Raw genomic sequence first — 19,875 nt, forward strand, 5'->3', positions numbered from 1 at the left:
AATAAAACAGGCTGTTACCAGATGTTTTTAATTTAATTCACTACACATGGGGAGAAATTCACACCAGGCTAGAAAAGAAAATCAGGAGAGCAAAGCTAAGTAATCTGCATTTACATGCAGGTCCATAAATTGTATCTGAAAAATGCCAGACATTTAACGTTTAAATTTAGAAACTCTCAAATGCTCAAATGCCAGTCCGACACAACCATTTGCCTCTTTTTTATTCAACATTTGAAGAAAATTAGGACACGCAGGCTAAACATGAAACCAATTAGAATTTGCAGAATGTACTTACATTTTTTTCCCTTAGGTATACAATTTAGACTATGTCTTTATTTTTAAGGAGATAGGACTTTACCCTCAATTTTCTAATTCCTATTAAAGAGAAATCAATTTAGATACTTTTCAGTACCTTTCTGTTGTTTTAGAAACTTTTAGCAAAGAATACCCCTCTATATGTGAAATAACTTGACCCCACCAAAATTCCCAACTGGAACTAAACCTATCTCATCCAACAAATGTCTTTTCAACTGTCCTAATGAAAATTAAGTACATGAACAAGAGAAATCCACAAAATTCCAGCTAACAAAAAACAAGGTTTGTAAAAATGCTTTACCTGAAAGAGAGCTCAATATAGAAATAAGCAGATGATGACATTTTATACAGCCATCTCTCTCTGCAGAGCACCAGAGAAATGCACAGCAAACCTCTCCTGCCCTCCAGCACACACACTCTCCTATATCCAACCAGACACATGCAGTCCTAGTTTATTTAGATTAACTTTCAGCTTATTGCTTAGCCCAGGTTTAGAAGCGGGGAGAATGGGAGGAGAAAAGCAGAAACTCTAACCTCACCTTGTAAAACCCAGAAAAGCACAAGCTAAACCCAACACCAGTTAGGGAGCAGCGCCTTTCCAGTTAGCGACAGAGCGAGAATCTGGCCTGCTCTTGAGAAAGGAGCCATTTCTTCAAAATACTCCAGAGGTTAAAACAGTCTCCAAACGTTTTGTAAAGTGACACACTACACATGCTCTCCAAAAAGTGCAATCCCAGTACGTAAGTAGTACAGATCTTTAGTCTTCGCTCTCTTGGTGGTTATTTCTAAGCAAAAATATTGTGCGGGGGGGGGGGGGGGGGGGGGGAGAAGGGGCGGGAAACAAAAGGCTGGTATGCAGCAACCTGTGTAACTCTAGAATGACTGAAAAGGCGCTTCTGGGCAGGAGAAGCCCAGGCATTCACTCACGTGTTCCAATCAGCAAATTTCACTCTTCTCAGATACACAGACCGCCTCCGAGGCCTCTCTGACTCCTCGCCGCCAACTGGGGGCAGAGAAGAAAAGGCACTCCACACCCACGCGTGTCTGCAGCGGCTTTCCCCTATCCTGTACTTGTAGGTGGGTAGTGGGGGTGGAAGAGGGTCACCCACTACTTCCTAATTCCTACAGAGTCCCCAAATCACCCTTCAAGACTTTGATTTCCTATTGCAGCACCTTAGAAGAACATACAGCTGTGAGGGCTTCTTTGAGAGACTTCTTCACCAGTAATAATCCAGTGGCAAGAACCACACACAAGACCTTTATTCCTTAGCAGCGCGCACGCACACACCTGCCATAAACTTAAATGCAAGGAATAAGAAACGCCGAGCCATCCAGCATAAAATAAAGCCATCCAAAAAACATGGTAGAAAAAGAAGTTTTCAGCTGTGTTGAATCTTTCCTCCCAATAAAAAAGTGAGAAAAGAATTAATGAGAACATGATACATAAGCTCACCTTTGTCTTTTTGGGACTGAGTGCTCAACTTCCATAAATTTCCCGTGCAGTTCCACTTTACCTGCGGACATACAAGAGTGGAAGACAGTTGGCCGGGTTTAGCCGCTCTTCCCGCAAGAAGGACCCGCCCAGCCTAAGCGGCGACACAAGTGACCAGAGACCCCCACGGCACGGATGCGTCTCAAGGCCGGAAGGGAAGCCCAGACCCGCGCGGGTGGAAAGCTGACCCCTCGGGGGGGGGGGGGGGGGGGGGCGGGGGTCGACTGGCTAGCCCACCACCTGGGTAACATTCTACCCCCAGGCCGCCTCCGCCCACCTCAGGGGGTCACCCAACCCCACGACAGCCGCAGAACCGACGGCCCTTCCGCCCACCTCCCTGGACACTCCCATAAGACAAACTCCGAAGAGCCGGCTATGCTGGCTTTTTTCAGGGAGGGACGCCGGGCCCTTCTCCGGCTTCAAGCCCAGGCCCTCTAGGAACAGGGTAGGCGCAGAGTGCACCGCCAAAGATACACCTCCGCACAGAATGAACAAGGCGCGAAGGACAGCGCGGCGCCCGCCACGCAAAAAAACACGGGCTCCTGAAGGGACTTGAGCGCAGCCCCGCCACGCAAGGTCCCGCGCGCGCGGAGCATGCCCCGACACCCTCCGAGGCCGGGGCGAAGAGAGAGGCCGAAGCAGGGCGCCGCAGCTGGGGCTCCCTTGCCCGCGACCACCCGCCGCCCTCGCCCACCTGCCCCTCTAGCTCGTCGGACGCGGGGAGGTTGAGCGTGGAACCTAGGTCGCACCAGCCTGTGTCCCGCAGGATCTAGAGGAAGCGCCGGGCCGCCTGTGTTTAGGCACCAGCCCGCGGCCTCACTCTGCAGCAGGGTCGAGGCCACTTTGTGTTCTCCCGCGCCTGGGGTCTGGGGGGAGACGGGGTAACTGCGAAACCAACACCGTAAATAACGTGCAAAGAGAGAAAGGAAGGAAGGAGGAAGGGAGGGAGCGAGAAAGAAACGGGCGTCCGCGCTCGGCCCCCAAGGCCCGGCGTGCCGGAGACTGGAGCCCGCGCCTGGGCCCGGGCGGGGCAAGCGCTGAGAGTCCGGCGCTCGCGGTCGCGCCTCCCCCAGCCCAGCTCCCGTCCGAGCCCGCACCGGGGCTTTCTGGACAGCGCGTCCGCCGTCTGCCCGCAACGCCCCGGGAGGAGGGGAGCCGGGTTGGAGCCCAAGCTGAAGAAAGCACTCTGGACCTCACGCGCGTGGGCGCCCGGGCCTCGCCCCACCTCCCCGCTCGCTCTCGCCTGGGCCTGGGGCCCTGTGTGGACGTCCCGGTGGCAGCCGCGGGCCTAGCTCCGGGTGCGCGACCCTGGCAGGCCCGGGCGGGCTGCGCGGGCTGGAGCGGGCGCGCCGGCGGGGCTGGGGCGGGCCCACCTGAAAGCGCCTCGATGGCCTTAAGGGCCCAGCTCTCGTCCGGACAGTCCACGAACGCGTAACCAGTCTTCACCAGGAAGGGTCCCGACACCGGGATCTTGGCGTCCTTGAAGATACTTTCCAGGTCCGAAGGGACCGCATTCTCGCTGAGGTTTCCGATATACAGTTTGTTCATTGTGAAGAGTGGTTGTTATTTAAAAAAAATTCACAGGAAAACGAAAAATTAAAACCACCCACAGTGATGGAGGGCTCCGGCGGGTTTTGTTCTCTTCGTTTTCTCGCCGTTAAAACACACCAACACAGTTACAACCAAGAACAAGAACGACGAGCGAAAAATCAAATCCGAAGGTTCTTGTTTTTCCTTTTCTGAATATTAAAAAAAAAAAAAAGAAAAGAAAAAGCCTTGCTACAACCCAAACGCATCAACGAGTCTTCCTAACTCTGAGGAGGAGGCGGGATTAGCGAAAAAAGGAGAGGAGGAGGAGGGGAGAAGAACTACTTTTTGTCTCTTCCTCCCCAACCCCTTTGGCATCGGCCAGCGGACTGTGAAAATATCACACTACGTGAGGGCAAGCACCGCCTCCCCTTAAAAAAAAAAAAAAAAAAAAAAAACCAGAAGGGTGACTGGCAGGAGGGAGGGGGAAGGGGGGGGGAGGAAGGCGCAGGAGGCGGAAAAAATCCGCTCCGAGTGTCCGGCTTTTTGAATGAGCCACGTGTTCAAACTACAAATCAACGTCTCACGTGAGGAATCCCAGCGCCTGAATTAGAGTGGGTTTCGGGGGAAAAAGGAGGAAGAGAGGGGGAGGGGAAACGAGCTTGAGCGAGAGACCCTGAGAAGGGAGGAGGAAGAGGGAAAAAAAATGCTAAAGGAGCCTCAGCCGGGGCGCGGAGGGGAGCGCGGCTGGCGGCGCTGATTGTCACAACAGAGTTTAGAAAGGGTTATCTGGTCGGGGCGGATCCTGAGGGGGAGGGGAGGAAGGGAAGATTTTTTTTTTTTTTAATGAGATTCGGGTGGAGGTGCTAATTAGGCAATTTCTCAGCTCTAGTTACCAGAGTTTTAAATATTCGATTTTTTTTAATAGGTAATTAACAAACCCAAAGAGTCGCAATTTCGAACTCGCCTTGTGGCTTTGATGACATTTGAAGTATAACCTCTGCAAAGCCGCAAGCACGTTTCCAGAGCTGGCAAGGGCGGAAACGCAGCGAGGGGGTGGGATGGGAGGGGGCGAGAGAAGCGGGCAGACGCGCCCCACCTTATGCACCCTTCAAGGGCCCGGGCACGGGGGAAGTGGGGCGGCCCCGAGCCAGGGCGGTGGGGGATGGGAGCCCGCGGCGTCCTGGGCGGGTGTCTGGGCGACACCTCCTCCGCCTGCGCTCGCGTTGGCTCTCGGCTTCGCGTTTGCGATTGGTTGCGCGATTCAGAAAAGGCTCAGAGATAAATGAGGCCGGGGGCGGGCTTGGCCACCAGTGGGGGGAGGGGAGCATAGGGGCGGAGGTATTTGGCGTGGGGATGGTGGGGGGGTCCCCGAGCCTCGGAGGCCGGAGGAGAGAAGTCATAGTGGGACAAGTCGGTATCTAAACGGAAACCATTTCTTCCTGTAGTTTCCAGAGGAGGAGGAGTGGGGTAGGCTGGTACTTTTATTTAAAGAATTTTAGTTGGAGAACTTGGGACTCTTAAAACAGGAAGACCGCTCTGCGTTACCCCTAGGTGATATTCGCACTTGAAAAATTGTTGAAATCTTTTTCTGCCTCGTTTTTGCCGGCATTTGGCCATGAGAACCATTCATAATTTCCCCTGGATGTAACGAGTACAATGGTGGGTGTGTGGGGGAGGGTCTGGGCCCGGTGAAGCCTTTACTGGGCCAACAAAATGTAGACTGGAGAAGAGGAATACGGAAATGAACACAGTCCTCGGGTTCTTGTGGAAATCTGCAAGTGCCGTTTAATGATTGTGCACTCTACTCAAAAGCTTCATTTCCACCAGTTACTTGTGTTACATTTTTCACAGGTATTCCATGGAAAAGACGAAAAATGATTAGTTTTAAAAAGCGAATGAAATTCTACGTAGCAGGGAAATATAAACAGGAATCTTTAATGACCTGGTACTCTTAGTAGAAAATATATTGTGTGATAGAGAAAATATGATTTAAATGGAAACATTTCAGTATTTAAAACTGATGAGTTCGTTTCTCTGTCAAATCTGTGTATGGCATTTAAAAGTGTATGTTTTCCAATTAAAAGATGAATGACATAATTTTTTCAACATGTGGGAATTATTGCATGAAGCATTTACATCTTTTCTTTTTAAAGGAACTTATAATTTTGTGTTAAGGAACCGGAAGGTGTCCGATCATCCATTTTAAATGCAACTGTTCTAACAGGTTTTTCTTTTTCTGCCAAGCAAATCCAACTTTTTAAATATAAAAAATATAAACTCACTTTCACAGTATTTTCATTGACATTTAATTTAGTGAAATGTTTTTACTTTATGAGATCGATGTGCTATTGTGTAATAATACTTAGAACTATGAGTTCTGTAAGGAACATTTGGATGGTGAGATTTTAAGTTTATGGTTAGGTTTAACTTTTAAAAAGAGCTTAATTTTCCTTTTCATGTTTTTAAAAAGAAGCCCTTTGCTCTAAAAAAGAAAAAATATGTATTCTTCCTTTAACTTACATAGTACTCAAAATGTAAATATCAAAAATGATTAATTTTTTTTCATGGACCTGTCGCATGTGATCAAAAGCTATTTGGAGAAATGTGTTTTCACTCACTTAGTAATATTTGCTTTTCTAAGTATCTCTTTAAATATTGCAAACCAGTCTTTTGATCATTTAGCTTTTAGTAATTTTTCATTAAGAACAAATCTTCTATATTCAGCTTGCTTCCAAAGTCATTTGAATGGTGCCTTCTGGATTGGTCACTGTATTTGCTCTTACTAAAACTGCGACCTAAGGAAGTATCTACTTCTAAAGCATGGGATAAATTGTTTATTTTCCATAAATACTAGCCCGTGCTTTCGGTCACTATCAAACACATCTAACAGCTGGAATTTAAGACAACTGTGTGCTGTTTTGATGAAATATGTTCCTGGAACTCGTGAACTTAATCTGTGTATTATTTTAACAAACTGGATACTCCGTCTTGGACCTTAGAAACATACAGGAGTTCTATAAGCTCAGACATCAAAGGGTGGTGAATGTACAGTGCACTCCACTTCCAGTCTTCCAACCATTTAAGGGGTAACTATGTATTCACTGGCTGAGTAAAAAGAACATGGGTAACTGTCTTTTTACTGGCATTTCAAGTGCAAAAGTATCTTTAGTGGATTTTCAAAAAAGAATGTAAGGTTAGTCTAACTTCCAGTCTTCCAAGGAGTCTCACACAGGAAATTAACACTGCATATGGGCTACTCGAGTTCTTGCCGAAGCAGTTGCAGCTCCTAATTTTAACCCCACGAGAGAATCCCACCTATTGTGTGTGCTCTGATGCGGCTGAGTGTCACCAACTGCAGCCTGTTTACTCTTTGGACAGCTGCACCTACCCCTTATCTCCTGAAGGCAATAAAAATGTTTATGGATCAGTGTACTATTAAAGGAGAAAAACTGTTTAGAAGGTCGGTTACCGTTGCTGTATCCACAGGTTATGAGAGAAGGCTGAGCAGGTAGAGGCGAAACAAAGGGCATTCTTGATGCTACCCCTCCTAACACCCGGCCGCTTCTGGGACCACCGGAGAGCCGAAGTCCTTACCGCGGGGTGGGCACGCAATGCCCGCCGCGTCCTCGCCTGGGCCCCATAGGTGTTTTTTAACATACTCTTGCTCCTTCAAACAGCTCTCCTGGACTTATGTGTTTAAACCAGATGCATGATAAGTGATAACCTAACTCTGCTCTCCAGAATCTGCCTTCAGTAATTTTTGTTTAAAATCAGAAATAGTGCCCCAGGAGATGAGAAGATGGGGCTGTTTCCTTTTGCCCCTGGCTCTGCCCGGAAAAAGAGGGCGGGATTCTTGCAGCTTCCACTGTGAAGATCCTTCGTCGATCGCCTGTTCGCCTCGGAGGGCCTCGATCACTGGCCCTGTGGCGGGACAGGCACTTCCTGGCTCCGCCTCGGGGTCTGTTCCTCCGCGCCGAGCTATGGACGAGTTGGACGTAGGGGTCAGGGGAACCTCTACAGTTCCCCTCGCCACACATCACCTGAGGTCCTCCTCCTCCAGCGTGCGCCCGCCCGCCCGCGGGCCGCGGCAACCGACCAGGCAGCGTGTGTTCAGGCCTATTTCGAGTGTACGAGAGGCTGCCTGGCGCTGGGGGAGGTTTGGTACCCACGGAGAGAGACTGCAAGTAGCCCTGGTTCAGCCCTGAGCCTCGGTCCGGGGCGGGGCGGGGCCGCGAGACGGGGGCACGCGGCGCGCAAACGCGGCCCCGGGGCGGAGTTTCGCGCTCCGCGGGGCCGACTCGCCGAGACCAAGTTGAGCAACCGGCGTGGAGAGAGACACCGCCCCTGGCTGGGGAGGGGGCGGGGGGGCCTTCTTCGCTCACCCGATTGGTGGACGGAGGGAGCCTATCACCGTCGGCTGCCTCCGCCGGAGCTGTTTGCTGGTTTCCATTCATTGGACCCCGAGCCTCCCTTGGATTTCCATCTTTTGTGGCGCGAAAATAACTCTTTGCTCCCTCTCATTGGTTTTGTTGTTGAGGGGTGGGATTGAGTTCTCTTCGTGTTCTCATTTTTCCTGCCCTTTAACTTCGAGCCCCCAACCCCAACCCCCAAGGAGGAAAAAGGGAGGTAACTAAGGCAGAGTAGAAAATAGTTCGTGTGCGTGTGGAGCCCGCCCCTTGGGCTGACCGCGTGGTGCCCGCAGAGTCCCCACCCTTCCCCCAACGTCCAGCACCCGGAGGTCCTCGGTTTGCGCCATGCTCACCAGCTGGAGTCACATAGGCTCCCTGCCCTTTTCCAACATCTTAGAATTTATACCTCTTTTTTAGTTAAAACAAGAAAATACGTTTTCAGATACCTGAATTTTCCTGGGCTTCTAGAAAAACCGACTCTTTCTGCCCCCTCCCTTTCTAACCCCCTTTTGTGGTCCACAGGGTTGTTTTAAGCAAAACCAAACAACCCCTCCAAAAAAAGCAAACGAAAAATTCCGGGTAAAGTCAACTATGCCGAGACCACGTTTTCGTTGAAGCTGCCCTAAGACCAAAGAAGCTGAGACCGACCTTGTAGGATTAGCGATTTCTGTAACTGAAATGTTCTAATTTTACTGAGGTTTGGTAGAGACGGTGAGAAACATAAATAAGCGTTTGTCTTGGAAAAGGACAAAACAAACGAATAATCCTATTTAATTTGGTTAACTGAAAGAGCTAACAGCTGTAGTGCTGTATTCTAGGTAGTGGTGTCTTTGGTGCGTTTGTATTTGTATACATAAGTTGCTATTGTTCTTCTCAAAAATAAAGATCAGAACTCTGGCCATGACAGAAAAGAAGGAAGTGTGAATTTGTTTGTTATATCTAATTTCATAACAGACTCAAATTATTTCATTGTCTAAAGAAAATGAAATGTACTAATCAGAAATACAACATAATCTATTCACAAATAATTGTTCATTTTTTAAGTCTTGACAGAGTACTTGATTTGGTTAAAAAAAACAGTAAAACAATAATTGCTCAGTAAAAAAAAACTTTGAGAGAATCGGTTTAAATCTGTGAGTTCAAAATTTGTCTATATTGTTAACTCTTAGCTAGTAGGGATGTTACATCATCCTCCTAAGTTCTTTTGGAAAAACTATATTTGTTCTTTCGTTTTAATCTCTAAAAGCCAACTAATTTAAGTAACGTAAATGACTACCTACCATAAAACTAAAAGGTATTTGAGCAACTCTTTAAAACAAAATTTTAAAAACTGACTTAATCAGGAAAGAAAAACTTCTAAAATACAGACCTATTTTGTTTACATTTTGTGTATATATTTTCACTACATTTCAATAAAGTGGTTAATAGATATGTATTTTTGAAATTTTCATGTAAAATTATTTCTCAGAAACTGAGTAACTTACAAATGGTTTCTCTTGAGTTGAACAAATTAAAGCTTAGAGGCTACATTTATAGTGTAATGCTGAAGATTATAGAGTTAATAATTTAGATAACCCTTAAACACCTAAAAAATGTTAAATCCGAAGAGGATTATTTGTAAAGTGATTTTGAGTTGGGACTTACATATTCTGTAATATTTATATTTTGAAAATGACACAGTAGAAAAAACATTAAAGAATTTTTAGAGAAAATTTCAATTTGTAAAAAAAAGTTCCAAATTTAATTTGGACAAGTCAAAACTCTAAAACCTGAGATATTTTCAAATGTTTTCTTGAATTCAAAGATTTCTATAACCAATATTTTTCTTTTAATAAACTTTGTTCTGGTTGAGAGAAATTGATTTATTAAATTTTCAACTATTATGTCAGGAATGAGAATTTTAATCTATCTGGTAACTTTATACATGATGTTAAAGTGGTAGATAAACATGATTCCTTTTATTGCAATTATATCCTTTATGTTATTGCTTCACTTGAGCGAAACTTTAAAATATTCATTATTATTACTATTCTCCTGGGAGGAAGGAGGAATGAGACCTTTAGTGGAAAGAGTCTTTGGTAATTGGTGTGTGTACATAACTATTTGCTGACCGGCCACAGAAAACAAAGAAGATAGGCATTTGTCTGTGGGGGGAGGGGTGTGGAGAGGCTGAGAAGAGTTGGGCATTTAAATTGGTTTCTGGGTTGTAACTCATTTATCCTGCAGGTTTCCTTGCTAAAGGTGGAGGGAAGGTGGTAGAGAGTATGTATTAACTAATGGAGCAAAATGGGACAGTAATCCAGGCATGAAATCCCACTGGAAAGAACAATAAGAACCTACTCTCCTCTCAGATAACCGGAAAGCAAAGCACATGCTGAGGTTATGGCTAGTGTTCAGCGTTTTCTAACACGTGCATTTAAAAGACATATCTTAAGTTACCATTTTCTTATTAGAACCCTTTGTTTTCCTGACCAGTTCTTTTCCAGAATCCCATTCCACAAAATTTGGGAACTAAAAGTCCCTTTCATGAAACAGCAGGTTTTGTGACCTGTATATACAAATCAGCTATAGACAAATCAGCTCCTAGATGATTTTAGAGATAAACTGAGGAATTCCTCATGTTGTCTATAAACAGAAAGTTAATTTTTAGATTTTAATAAGGCAGAGTATATTTGTAAATTCCTTACTTGCAGGAATAATGGTATAGACCATTATTACCATTTCCACTTTGACTCATTAAAATTCATTCCCTCTTGAGTTCAGTTTACATTTTGGTCCTGAGCTTCTTAGTATGATGATCCCAGTTTTAAAGATGGAAACAGCAGGCTAAGTGAGAATTATCATTACTTCAAAGAACTTCAGCTGAAGTTCTTAATCTGAGACCATGAGACATAGCAGAAAAGAAAACAAAACTAAAGATCTGAAATCTTTGTCAAAATTGACACTATAAAGATTTGTCCTAAAATTTGTGCCTAACACTTGTTTGGAAATTTTTAACTCTTTTTGGGGGGTAGCTTGCTTAAAAACAAAAGTTGGTGGTATTTTTTATTGCTTTTTTCAAATGACAAGTTTACAATAAATTATTTTTAAAATGACAGTTGCCACTGCCTTCCCTAAGGCAAAGTTTTATTTGAGCTGAGGTTTAATATCAATAATTGGACCTGTGTGATAGTTTTCCCTTATTTAATTTTGGCAAGGGGGTGTCCTGTGCCGGTCATTGAAGTAATTTCTCTATTTTTAATGTTATTTTTCTTTGTAAACGATTCATATCCTATTTATAATCTAAAAATGTTTTTCCTAGCATTTTCCAAGACTTGGAGAATAATTTAAAACTTACTAAATCTTACCCCCAAAAATATTAGTAAAGACTTCTTAAAATGTGTATAATTTGATACAAGTTAGAAATATATTACTATTGAATATTTTTCATTAAGCTAACATAACTGTATGATTCTTTCTAATTCTAATACATTCTATTTCTAATCCAGCTATTAAAAATCTAATTCATGAAAGGACACTAACAAAGGTCACAAAAAAAAAAAAAAAATATCAATTCTATTACTTCAGAAACATGTATGGTCTCTATTATGTTGACATTTTGTTCTGGGACAATTCAATGTAGAATGCTGTCACCTTGTTTTGTTTTCGTTTGTTGAAAATTGCCTAGAATTTTGCTCCTTGATTCTATTACCATACATCTTATGGTAATTTTTTTGCTCTTATATTTCTTTACTACCAAGAATAAAATGACATTTTTGGTTTTGATTTAAGTGAATGGCCATCTATAAAAAGCCCAATAAAAAACAAACTAAAAAATGTAAAATTTTAGTGTAATGCATTATATGTGCTTTCCCCTGGTAACAATAGTTCTATTCAAATTTTATTTTAATTTAGAACCAATATTGTGAACTTTTAAAACAAATTAATTTGAATTTTGTTTTAAATATTAATAAACAAAAAAATTGAGTATTTTCATCCATTGAAATAGATAATAGAGTTACAGATAACATTGCTCTTTCCCCTCAACAGCAACAAATCCAGTTGAGGGCAGTTTTGTTGGGTATGGAATGCAGTCAGTGTGTGCAATTGGACATGAGAATATATACACATATTCCTGCTGAGAAGCCTTTTGTGGAGATTTGTGAAGCAAGATAGAACTTGTGTTCAAATTCTGAGGCTGCAGGTTAAAACAGGCAAAGTAAGCACAATTTTATCATTAAACTTTTTTCTTCACCATCAGAATTCTTCAGTTTATTTTGGAAGCTGGAGAGAGAAGAGTAAGTACAGATTGAACTGGAATTAGGATGCTATTAGTACATCAACATTAGAATTTAAATAATTCAAAATGTTTTCATGTTTCTGTGCCTTCTTTTCTATTTTTAAAAGACTATTTTATTATACATGTTAAATACCCAATAACATCTTTAAAACATGTATGTGATCAATTTTAAAAGTTACAGAATAAGATGATGACCTGTTTTGAAAGTGGTGTTGAATTTATTTACAAAATATGAAGTTGTCACAAAACTCTTCTGTTGGATTGTCTACCACTTCTGTTTGTACACACAATCTATATGTTGATAACTTGTCTTAATCAAAGTAGCATTATTTGACAAAATGTCTTTACAAAAAAAGAGCCAAAGATATGGTCTGCTGCTGTTTTGAAACATGTTTTGAAACCTCAATGTGGAGAGGAAACTCAGATTTTAAGTGAAAGCTGGGTCCTGTTATTTACTGCTCTTTTGATATTTATTGACGGACAAGGAAATGGATTAAACTGTAATGTTGCTTCAGAGATGACCACCAATAAAGTTCTCAGTGGCTCTAAGTTAAGAATGTTGTTTCAATCAATGATAGTCCATTCCTATTTTACTATTGTTGTAAGATATTCTCTTCCTTTGATTATTAAATATCCCTAAATTATTTCATTACCAAGAAGATAGGGTAGGGTCACGTTATGTTAGCATAGCCAAACATTTTAACACTTAGAAATTTTAAACAGATGAAGAATAACCATTGCTTTTTAAATAAACAAAACAGTTTAGTATCATTTATTTTGCAATAAGTAGTGCATGTATTTTCTTATCTATACCAGTGTTCTGCTAATGTTATAATAAGCTGAATTACTCTCACACATGGCAGTTAATGGAAAAATCTCTTACAGCCAAAGACAGAAGATACATAAGCAAGAAAAAAGATCAAAATCAGCATGTTTGTGAAACTCTTTTTGTTTTGTTTTTTGTTTTTGTTATTTGTGGAACTCTTGATTAAGCCAAAAATGAAAGTATCTTCCCACAACAAAATCTAGTAATCAGGTTTCTAGTTTCCATTGATTAAACAGTTAATGGTTAAAACTTGAATGTATGGTTAGTATCCAGATATTACTAATTAACTTGGGAAGAATCTCTTTAATAGTTTACAGTTTAATTTAATGTAACTTTGTGATATAAAAAAATTTTTACTTAATTTGCTAAAGGTTTTTTTTTTTCATGTTTCCTTGAGGAAAAGTCAAAAACACGAAAGTTAAGCTGAAGACTATTAATTATTTTGTTAAAATCTATTATCTATAGGTTAAAATACATTTATTTTCCTTCTAATTTTTCCATGAAAGCTTGAAATGTAACCTATTAAAAGCCAATATATTAGAGGTGCCTGGCTGGTTCAGTAGGTAGAGCATGCAACTCTTGATCTCCAGGTTTTGAGTTCAAGCCCCACATTGGGTGTAGGGATTACTTAAAAATAAAAAAAGTCTTAAAAAGAAATAAAAGCCAACAGATTTAATGGCATTTATAAACTCATAAAACAGGTTTTACTGATATTTTAAAAAATAAACCAGGAATTTAAGAATATTGGATAATTTGATTTTATGTATATATAACTGATTAGAGGTTGGATATTCAAACAGAAATTTGAAAGCAATACAGTTCAAGCACCTTGCCACACAGTGGCATTATCAAAGTGATTGTGCAATGTAATATGAAGTTATAGGATTTTGAACTCAACTATGGATATACCAATGTAATATGCAAATTAATTATTGTTTTCAAAAATCCAGGCTAGAGTTGATGTAAAGTTAAGAAAGCAGACTCTGTGGTATAGAGTGAAGTCGAAGTGTTTACAGTGCTTGTAACAGGAAAAGGCTGTATGAACCAGAAGATCTATATTCACTATTGTTAATAGTTACAGTTTCTCTAAACTATAATTTTGGTAGCTAACATTTTGTCTTTAGAAGTATAAATTAGTAACACATTTTATTTAATAGAAAGAGAAAGAGGTTGAGGCAATGTATGTTGCAGGCTAGCACTATAAGACTCAATATAGGAAAACATTTCCCCTGTTTTATATATATATTCTGAATTCTTGGATACTTTGTATAAATAAATTCAGATTTTTTGTTTGTGTTTTTAATTAGGGAGTTATACAAAGTATCTTTTTAAATATGACTTTCAGTAGAAGCTGTTTCATAGTAAAACAATTCTATAATTTGCAGACTGGAAGGATTATTAGGTATTAGGGATTATTAGGTAAAATAGTTTCCCATTTTACAGTTGAGGAAATTGAGGTCAGGGAAGGTCCAATGCACATAGACACACAGCTAGGTCAGTGGCAGGGCTGAGATGTGTTTATCATGGAATGAAACCATTTAATAGTTCTGAGTGGGAGATAATAGCAAATACTTTTTTCCCTATTTTTGGTGGTAAGTAAACAGACCCAGGGGGAGGTTTGCCCAGATCCAATACATTACTTTAAAACAAACAAACAAACAAATAAAGAAAAAACACCTACATTTATCCTAACAAGAAGTTCTATACATCATTGAAAGTTAAAGCAAAATCCTTGAAGTAAAAGAGATGTTGGGGGAAAAAATAATGGCTTATCTTAGTAATTTTGCTCAGAATCTCATTTAAACTATCCCAAACAGGTAAAAATCAGTTCAATGTAAAAGTCTGGTAAGGAAGAAGATCCCATGATTTCTTTCACCCAGGATTTCTCTTGTGTGCTCTCAAAAACTGGATCCAAGACCCAGCTAGCTACGTCAGGACCTCTAGGGGTTAATCACCACCTCACGTATTCTTAGCAGCAAGCTAAGAAATTCCTCCTCATATTAAACTTCAAAAATGGGATGTTCCTATTTACTCTATATTAACAATAGTTTAACAGTGAGCTTGGATTTTTTCTTTTTGCCTTAGGGAAATTTCAAGGGTGGGGGGAGCTGTGTATTACCACACACACACACACACACACACACACACACGCACGCACATGCGCATTCACATCTCCCCATGGTGTAATCCAAACTCTTCCCTCCTCTCCTATGTATTGGATCCTTGGAGAACAGTTTGCAGAAGCACAACTGCCATGAGCTCTTATTTGCTGACACCAGTACAGAGTGTGGTCATTGGTGATAAATGTTCCTGGCTTCCCACTCCTAATGAGATGCATGAACCTAAGAGCACAACAACCAGTTGGCTGTGTCTTTGAATGAGAAGTGGCCCTGGGACGTCTGGGTGGCTCAGTTGGTTAAATAGCCTGACTTCAGCTTAAATCATGAATCCATGGTTTGTGAGTTCAAGCCCCACATTGGACTCTGTGCTGACAGATTCTCTGTCTCCCTCTCTCTCTTCCCCTCCCCCACTTGCTCGCTCTTTCTCAAAAATAAATAAGCATTTAAAAAAAAAAAAACAACCTGTGCTTACACTTAAGCTTCTAAGTCTGTTGATCTTCATAAATTGTGGATACTACACTGGCACCTGTTTTCTATGTATATAGCTGAACCTCCTGTGACCCTGGGTCAGTTTTTTGTTTTTGTTTTTGTTTTTGTTTTTAACCTCCTTGGCTTTTGTTTCCACAGCTGTAAAGACAGTTTAAACTATTTACACCATTCACCATTCTTTACCTTTTTCACAACAACAGAGCACTGAGTAGGCTTTCTACAAATATTTTTGGAATTTAGTTTTCAGGAAAAGGAGTAAGACCAGATACATCAATGAAATTATTGGACCACTTCAGAAAGTTCTATAAAATCCAAGAGGGGAAGAGATTACTGCTGGAAAATAATGCAGAGAACCATATTTTGTGTACATGTAACCAGTTTCAGAGAAAAGAAAGCTTATTCAAATACCACAGATCAGGGGCCCCTGGGTGGCCTAGTCAAGCATCTGACTCTTGATTTTGACTCATGTCATGATCTTATGGTTCATGTCCTCACTGACAGCACAGAACCTGCTTGGGATGCTTTCTTTCCCTCTTTCTGACCCTCAAGTGTGCAACACATGCTCTCTCTCAAAATAAACATTAAAAAAATATTTTTAATGAAGTCTTTTTTTTAAAGATTTTATTTTTAAGCACTCTTCATACCCCAAAAGGGGCTTGAACTCACAACCCCAAGACAAAATATCACATGCTACACTGACTTAGCCAGCCAGACACCTCCACAATCTTTTATAATCAATGGTTTCCTTTGTTAGAATCAGATCCTCATGCTTTATATGAACTTAGATAAGAAATTATTACCATTTTACAGAATTTATGGGCCAAAGAGAGTAAAAAAAGGAAAAAAAAGGTCAAGAATTTAAAAATTGATGAGTCAAATGTCAAATTAGTAGATGATCAATCGGTATGTTTACTAATAACTATAGTTGGCTTTTGAATTAGTTTTCTAACTGCTTCCTTTAGATTTCTGAAGATATATCAATTTAGATATTTTAATTGTATAGAAACAAATTACAGATAATTAGAACAACAACTGGAGCCTCTTCATGTCACTCTTGATCTTGGGGCTCTGAGTTTGAGCCCTGTGTTAGTGTAGAGATTACAGAAAAAAAAATAAAATAAAAAATAAAAAAAACAATAACTGCAGCTTCTTGAGACCAATTGGAAGATATTCTAGATCAAATTAAAGGGAAACGAAATATCATTACATTTAAATCATATATACCGAATTTAAATAATTTAAAGTGCTCAGTTTAAATATTTATGTTTACTTGTATTCTTGGTGGTTTCTTGAAAAATTCTGCAAGAATAACTTAGGAAAAAGACATAAAATTTTCATTTGTGCTGTAGTGACTATCTCTGGCTTGGGCTTTTCCCCTTTAGAGTTGAAACATTCATCTGTGCAACTTTCAAAAGGAACTTTTCCATAGAATTAAAAAACTTCAGCATGGTTGCTCCTTGCAAAATAGCTTTAGCAGTGGTGCATTTGAAAACCTAGCAAAAATAATGGCAATAGCAGGACTCGAAGGAAAAATTCTGCCGATGAAACTTGATTTTAAATATTTAACATAAGCACAGTTATAGGACTCAAGCTTTAAAATCTGTGATTTGAGTATCCCTGTGCATTTTATGTGTTTAATTCATTCTCATGAAATGAAGGAGGGAGAAGTTTGATGGATCAAACTGAGTGATTTAGAAAACATTTTTTAGTTTTCACTTGCTTAAAATAATAAAATTTAATGCCCTCAAAAAAGCAGTTAACTGGAATTTATCAAAAGAGATTTGGGTGGTGCTTTCACCTATGACATGTCCATTTTTTTCAAAGACTAAAATTTTTAAAGTCTAGGCAAATTGAAAGGGTATTTCGTTAACACAAATTTTTAAATGTGAAAGTAGATGAAGACTTTCAATGATAACTTAGCAGAAAAGATTATTTAGCTTATTTAGTTTATAGTTCCCAGTGCTTACCAAAATAAAAGTCTTTTAATCTGGTTCTGCTACTTTGGAGTTATTAATAATGCAATATAAGAGATTTTTATTTGATAAAACTTTTATTTCACTGCAAAATTTTAAATATGTTTTTAATGAGAGAAGTCATTATGGTTCAAATCCAGAACTAATAATTCTTTGAAAACAAGGAAGACAATCAAATTTGTGTTTATTATTTTTTTCTTTTAATTCATAAGCTGTTATTTTTTTCAGGTTGAAAATGTTTCACATTCATGACACATTCAAAGGTAGACATATCGTGCACTTTATATTTTAAACTTACCTCTTTTTTTCTGTTCTTTTTGTTATGTAATATAATGAACTTAAAATAATTATATATCGATTATTCAGAGCTTAGACACATATAGGTTTGGCCTCAACTGAAACATTATTTTCAATGGAGGTGTCTCTGATCCTTGAAACTAGAAACAATCTCTCGCTCCTCTGATATGAGAACTTTAAAGTATGAATTTGGGGGTGCCTGGCTGGCTCATTTGGTGGAGTGAGTGACTCTTGATTTTGGGGTTGTGACTTCGAGCCCCACGTTGGGCAGAGAGATTACTTACAAATAAAACATTAAAAAAAATAATAGTCAAAGGCATGTGGTGACCGAGTTTCAAAGAAAAAACAAGCCACTGTGGGATTGAGATTATAAACTAATTCTGAACCAAAATATGTTGGAGCTCTGTACTTTTCAGTTTTATAAGGGTGATGAAAAATCTTTGACCGTAATTCATTATCAGTACAGTCAGATCAGATAAGGTATCATGAAGTTTATTCATACATAAACTGGTAAAAATTAAGAATAGAGAGAATTTAGGGGTGCCTGGGTGGCTCAGTTGGTTGAGCGTCTGGCTTCGGCTCAGGTCATGATCTCACAGTTCGTGGGTTTGAGCACCGCATTGGGCTCTGTGCTGGTAGCTTAGAGCCTGGAGCCTGCTTCTGATTCTATGTGTGTCTCTCTCTCTGCTCCTCCCCTGCTCATGCTCTGTCTCTCTCTCTCTCCTTCAAAAATAAATAAAAACATTAAAAAATTAAAAAAAAAAAGGATAGAGAGAATTTAATTCAAAGGAAACTTTTTAAAGGCTTATTATGAATGATTTTCATCACGTTTGGCAAAATATCCTGAGTAAACATGAAGCTTTTATGATGTAGTCCTAATGAGGTAGTCCTATATGCAAAGAGGAAATGGCAAAATTTTCAGAAAAAGAGCCAATCTGATTTAAACTCCTTAAACAATAGTTCTTGGGTTAAAAAATTAAAGTTGCTGAGAACTTCATATAAAATATCAAATGGGGTTCTAGGAAGTTACAGTAAACTCATTTTACTTTTCACTTTAAAATAGCTATGATTTTCAGATGGTGAAATATATACTTTTATTTTTATGGAATCCTTCATTTTTACATTAAAAATTTTTTAATTTATTTATTTTGACAGAGAGAGACAGAGCACGATTGGGGGGAGGAGCAGAGAGAGAGGGGAGACACAGAATCCCAAGCAGGCTGCTCAGAGTCTGACATAGGGCTCAAACTCACAAACCATGAGATCATGACCCAAGCCAAAGTCAGACGCTTGACCAACTGAACCACCCAGCTGCCCCATTTTATGTTTTTTTTTTTAAGTAATCTCTATACCCAAAGTGAGGCTTGAATTCACAACCCCAAGATCAAGTGTTGCATGCCTTACCAACTGAGCCAGCCAGGCACCCCAATTTTTACATTTCTTATTTTATGATAGGCAATATCAAATAGTTAGCATCATCCAAAATGTAGTAGTATAATGTCATAAGGTTTCATTGTTTGGTTAGCTTTTAAAAAAAAAAAAATTACATATATAATCACTACATTCTGAAAATGATGTGTATGGCAGATACATTTTTCTGTAAAGACTTTTATGCATTGGGTATACTTTGAACTGGATTTGTTCAACTCTGCAATTCTCTGTTTAATAGTGTCGTTAAAAGACATTTGAGAGGTGCCTGGGTGGCTCAGTCAGGTTAAGCCTCTGACTCTTGATTTTGGCTCAGGTCATGCTCTCAGGGTTCATGAGTTTGAGCCCCATGTTGGATTGGGATTCTCTCTCTCCTGTCTCTCTGCCCCTTCCCCTGCTCACGCGGGCACTCTCTCTCTCTCTCAAAATAAACAAACTTAAAGAAAAAAGCAACATTTGGTGAAGTAGTGTTTACTTATTTTTTTCACCGAATATTTCGGCCCCAAAATGTGTAGGGCACTGTGGAGTATAGAGATTGATGCATATGGTGTGGTCCTTGCCCACCATCCCTTAAGAGGCAGCATATAAATGTCATTCATACAACCCTTAAAAATGTCAGTGATGTGCCCAAAATGCCCTTAATTTTCTTTAATGGCCCATTTTAAAGCTTTTACTTAGGAACTTCTGTAAACCCTTCTTGAACATATCTGAAATGAA

At 40.1% G+C, this 19,875-nt stretch overlaps 1 protein-coding gene across 4 annotated transcripts in view; it reads right to left on the reverse strand.

The window, feature by feature from the left end:
- The window catches only part of IGF2BP3 (insulin like growth factor 2 mRNA binding protein 3), a 150,435-nt gene extending 146,643 nt beyond the window's left edge, over window positions 1-3,792 (reverse strand). The window contains exons 1-2 of one of the 4 annotated variants that reach the window (XM_045495081.1): window positions 3,181-3,792; window positions 1,769-1,829 (exon numbers count right to left, since the gene is read on the reverse strand). In XM_045495081.1, coding sequence (XP_045351037.1) covers window positions 1,769-1,829; window positions 3,181-3,355 — 236 coding nt within the window. In that variant the 5' untranslated portion in view covers window positions 3,356-3,792. Of the gene's footprint in view, window positions 1-1,768; window positions 1,830-2,501; window positions 2,997-3,180 lie in introns of those variants that run through there. The other 3 variants (XM_045495083.1, XM_045495084.1, XM_045495082.1) reach the window with 3 other exon arrangements.
- Between the last annotated feature and the right edge of the window lie 16,083 nt (window positions 3,793-19,875).

This window comes from Leopardus geoffroyi, chromosome A2, assembly GCF_018350155.1.
Source record: "Leopardus geoffroyi isolate Oge1 chromosome A2, O.geoffroyi_Oge1_pat1.0, whole genome shotgun sequence".
NCBI lineage: Eukaryota > Metazoa > Chordata > Mammalia > Carnivora > Felidae > Leopardus > Leopardus geoffroyi.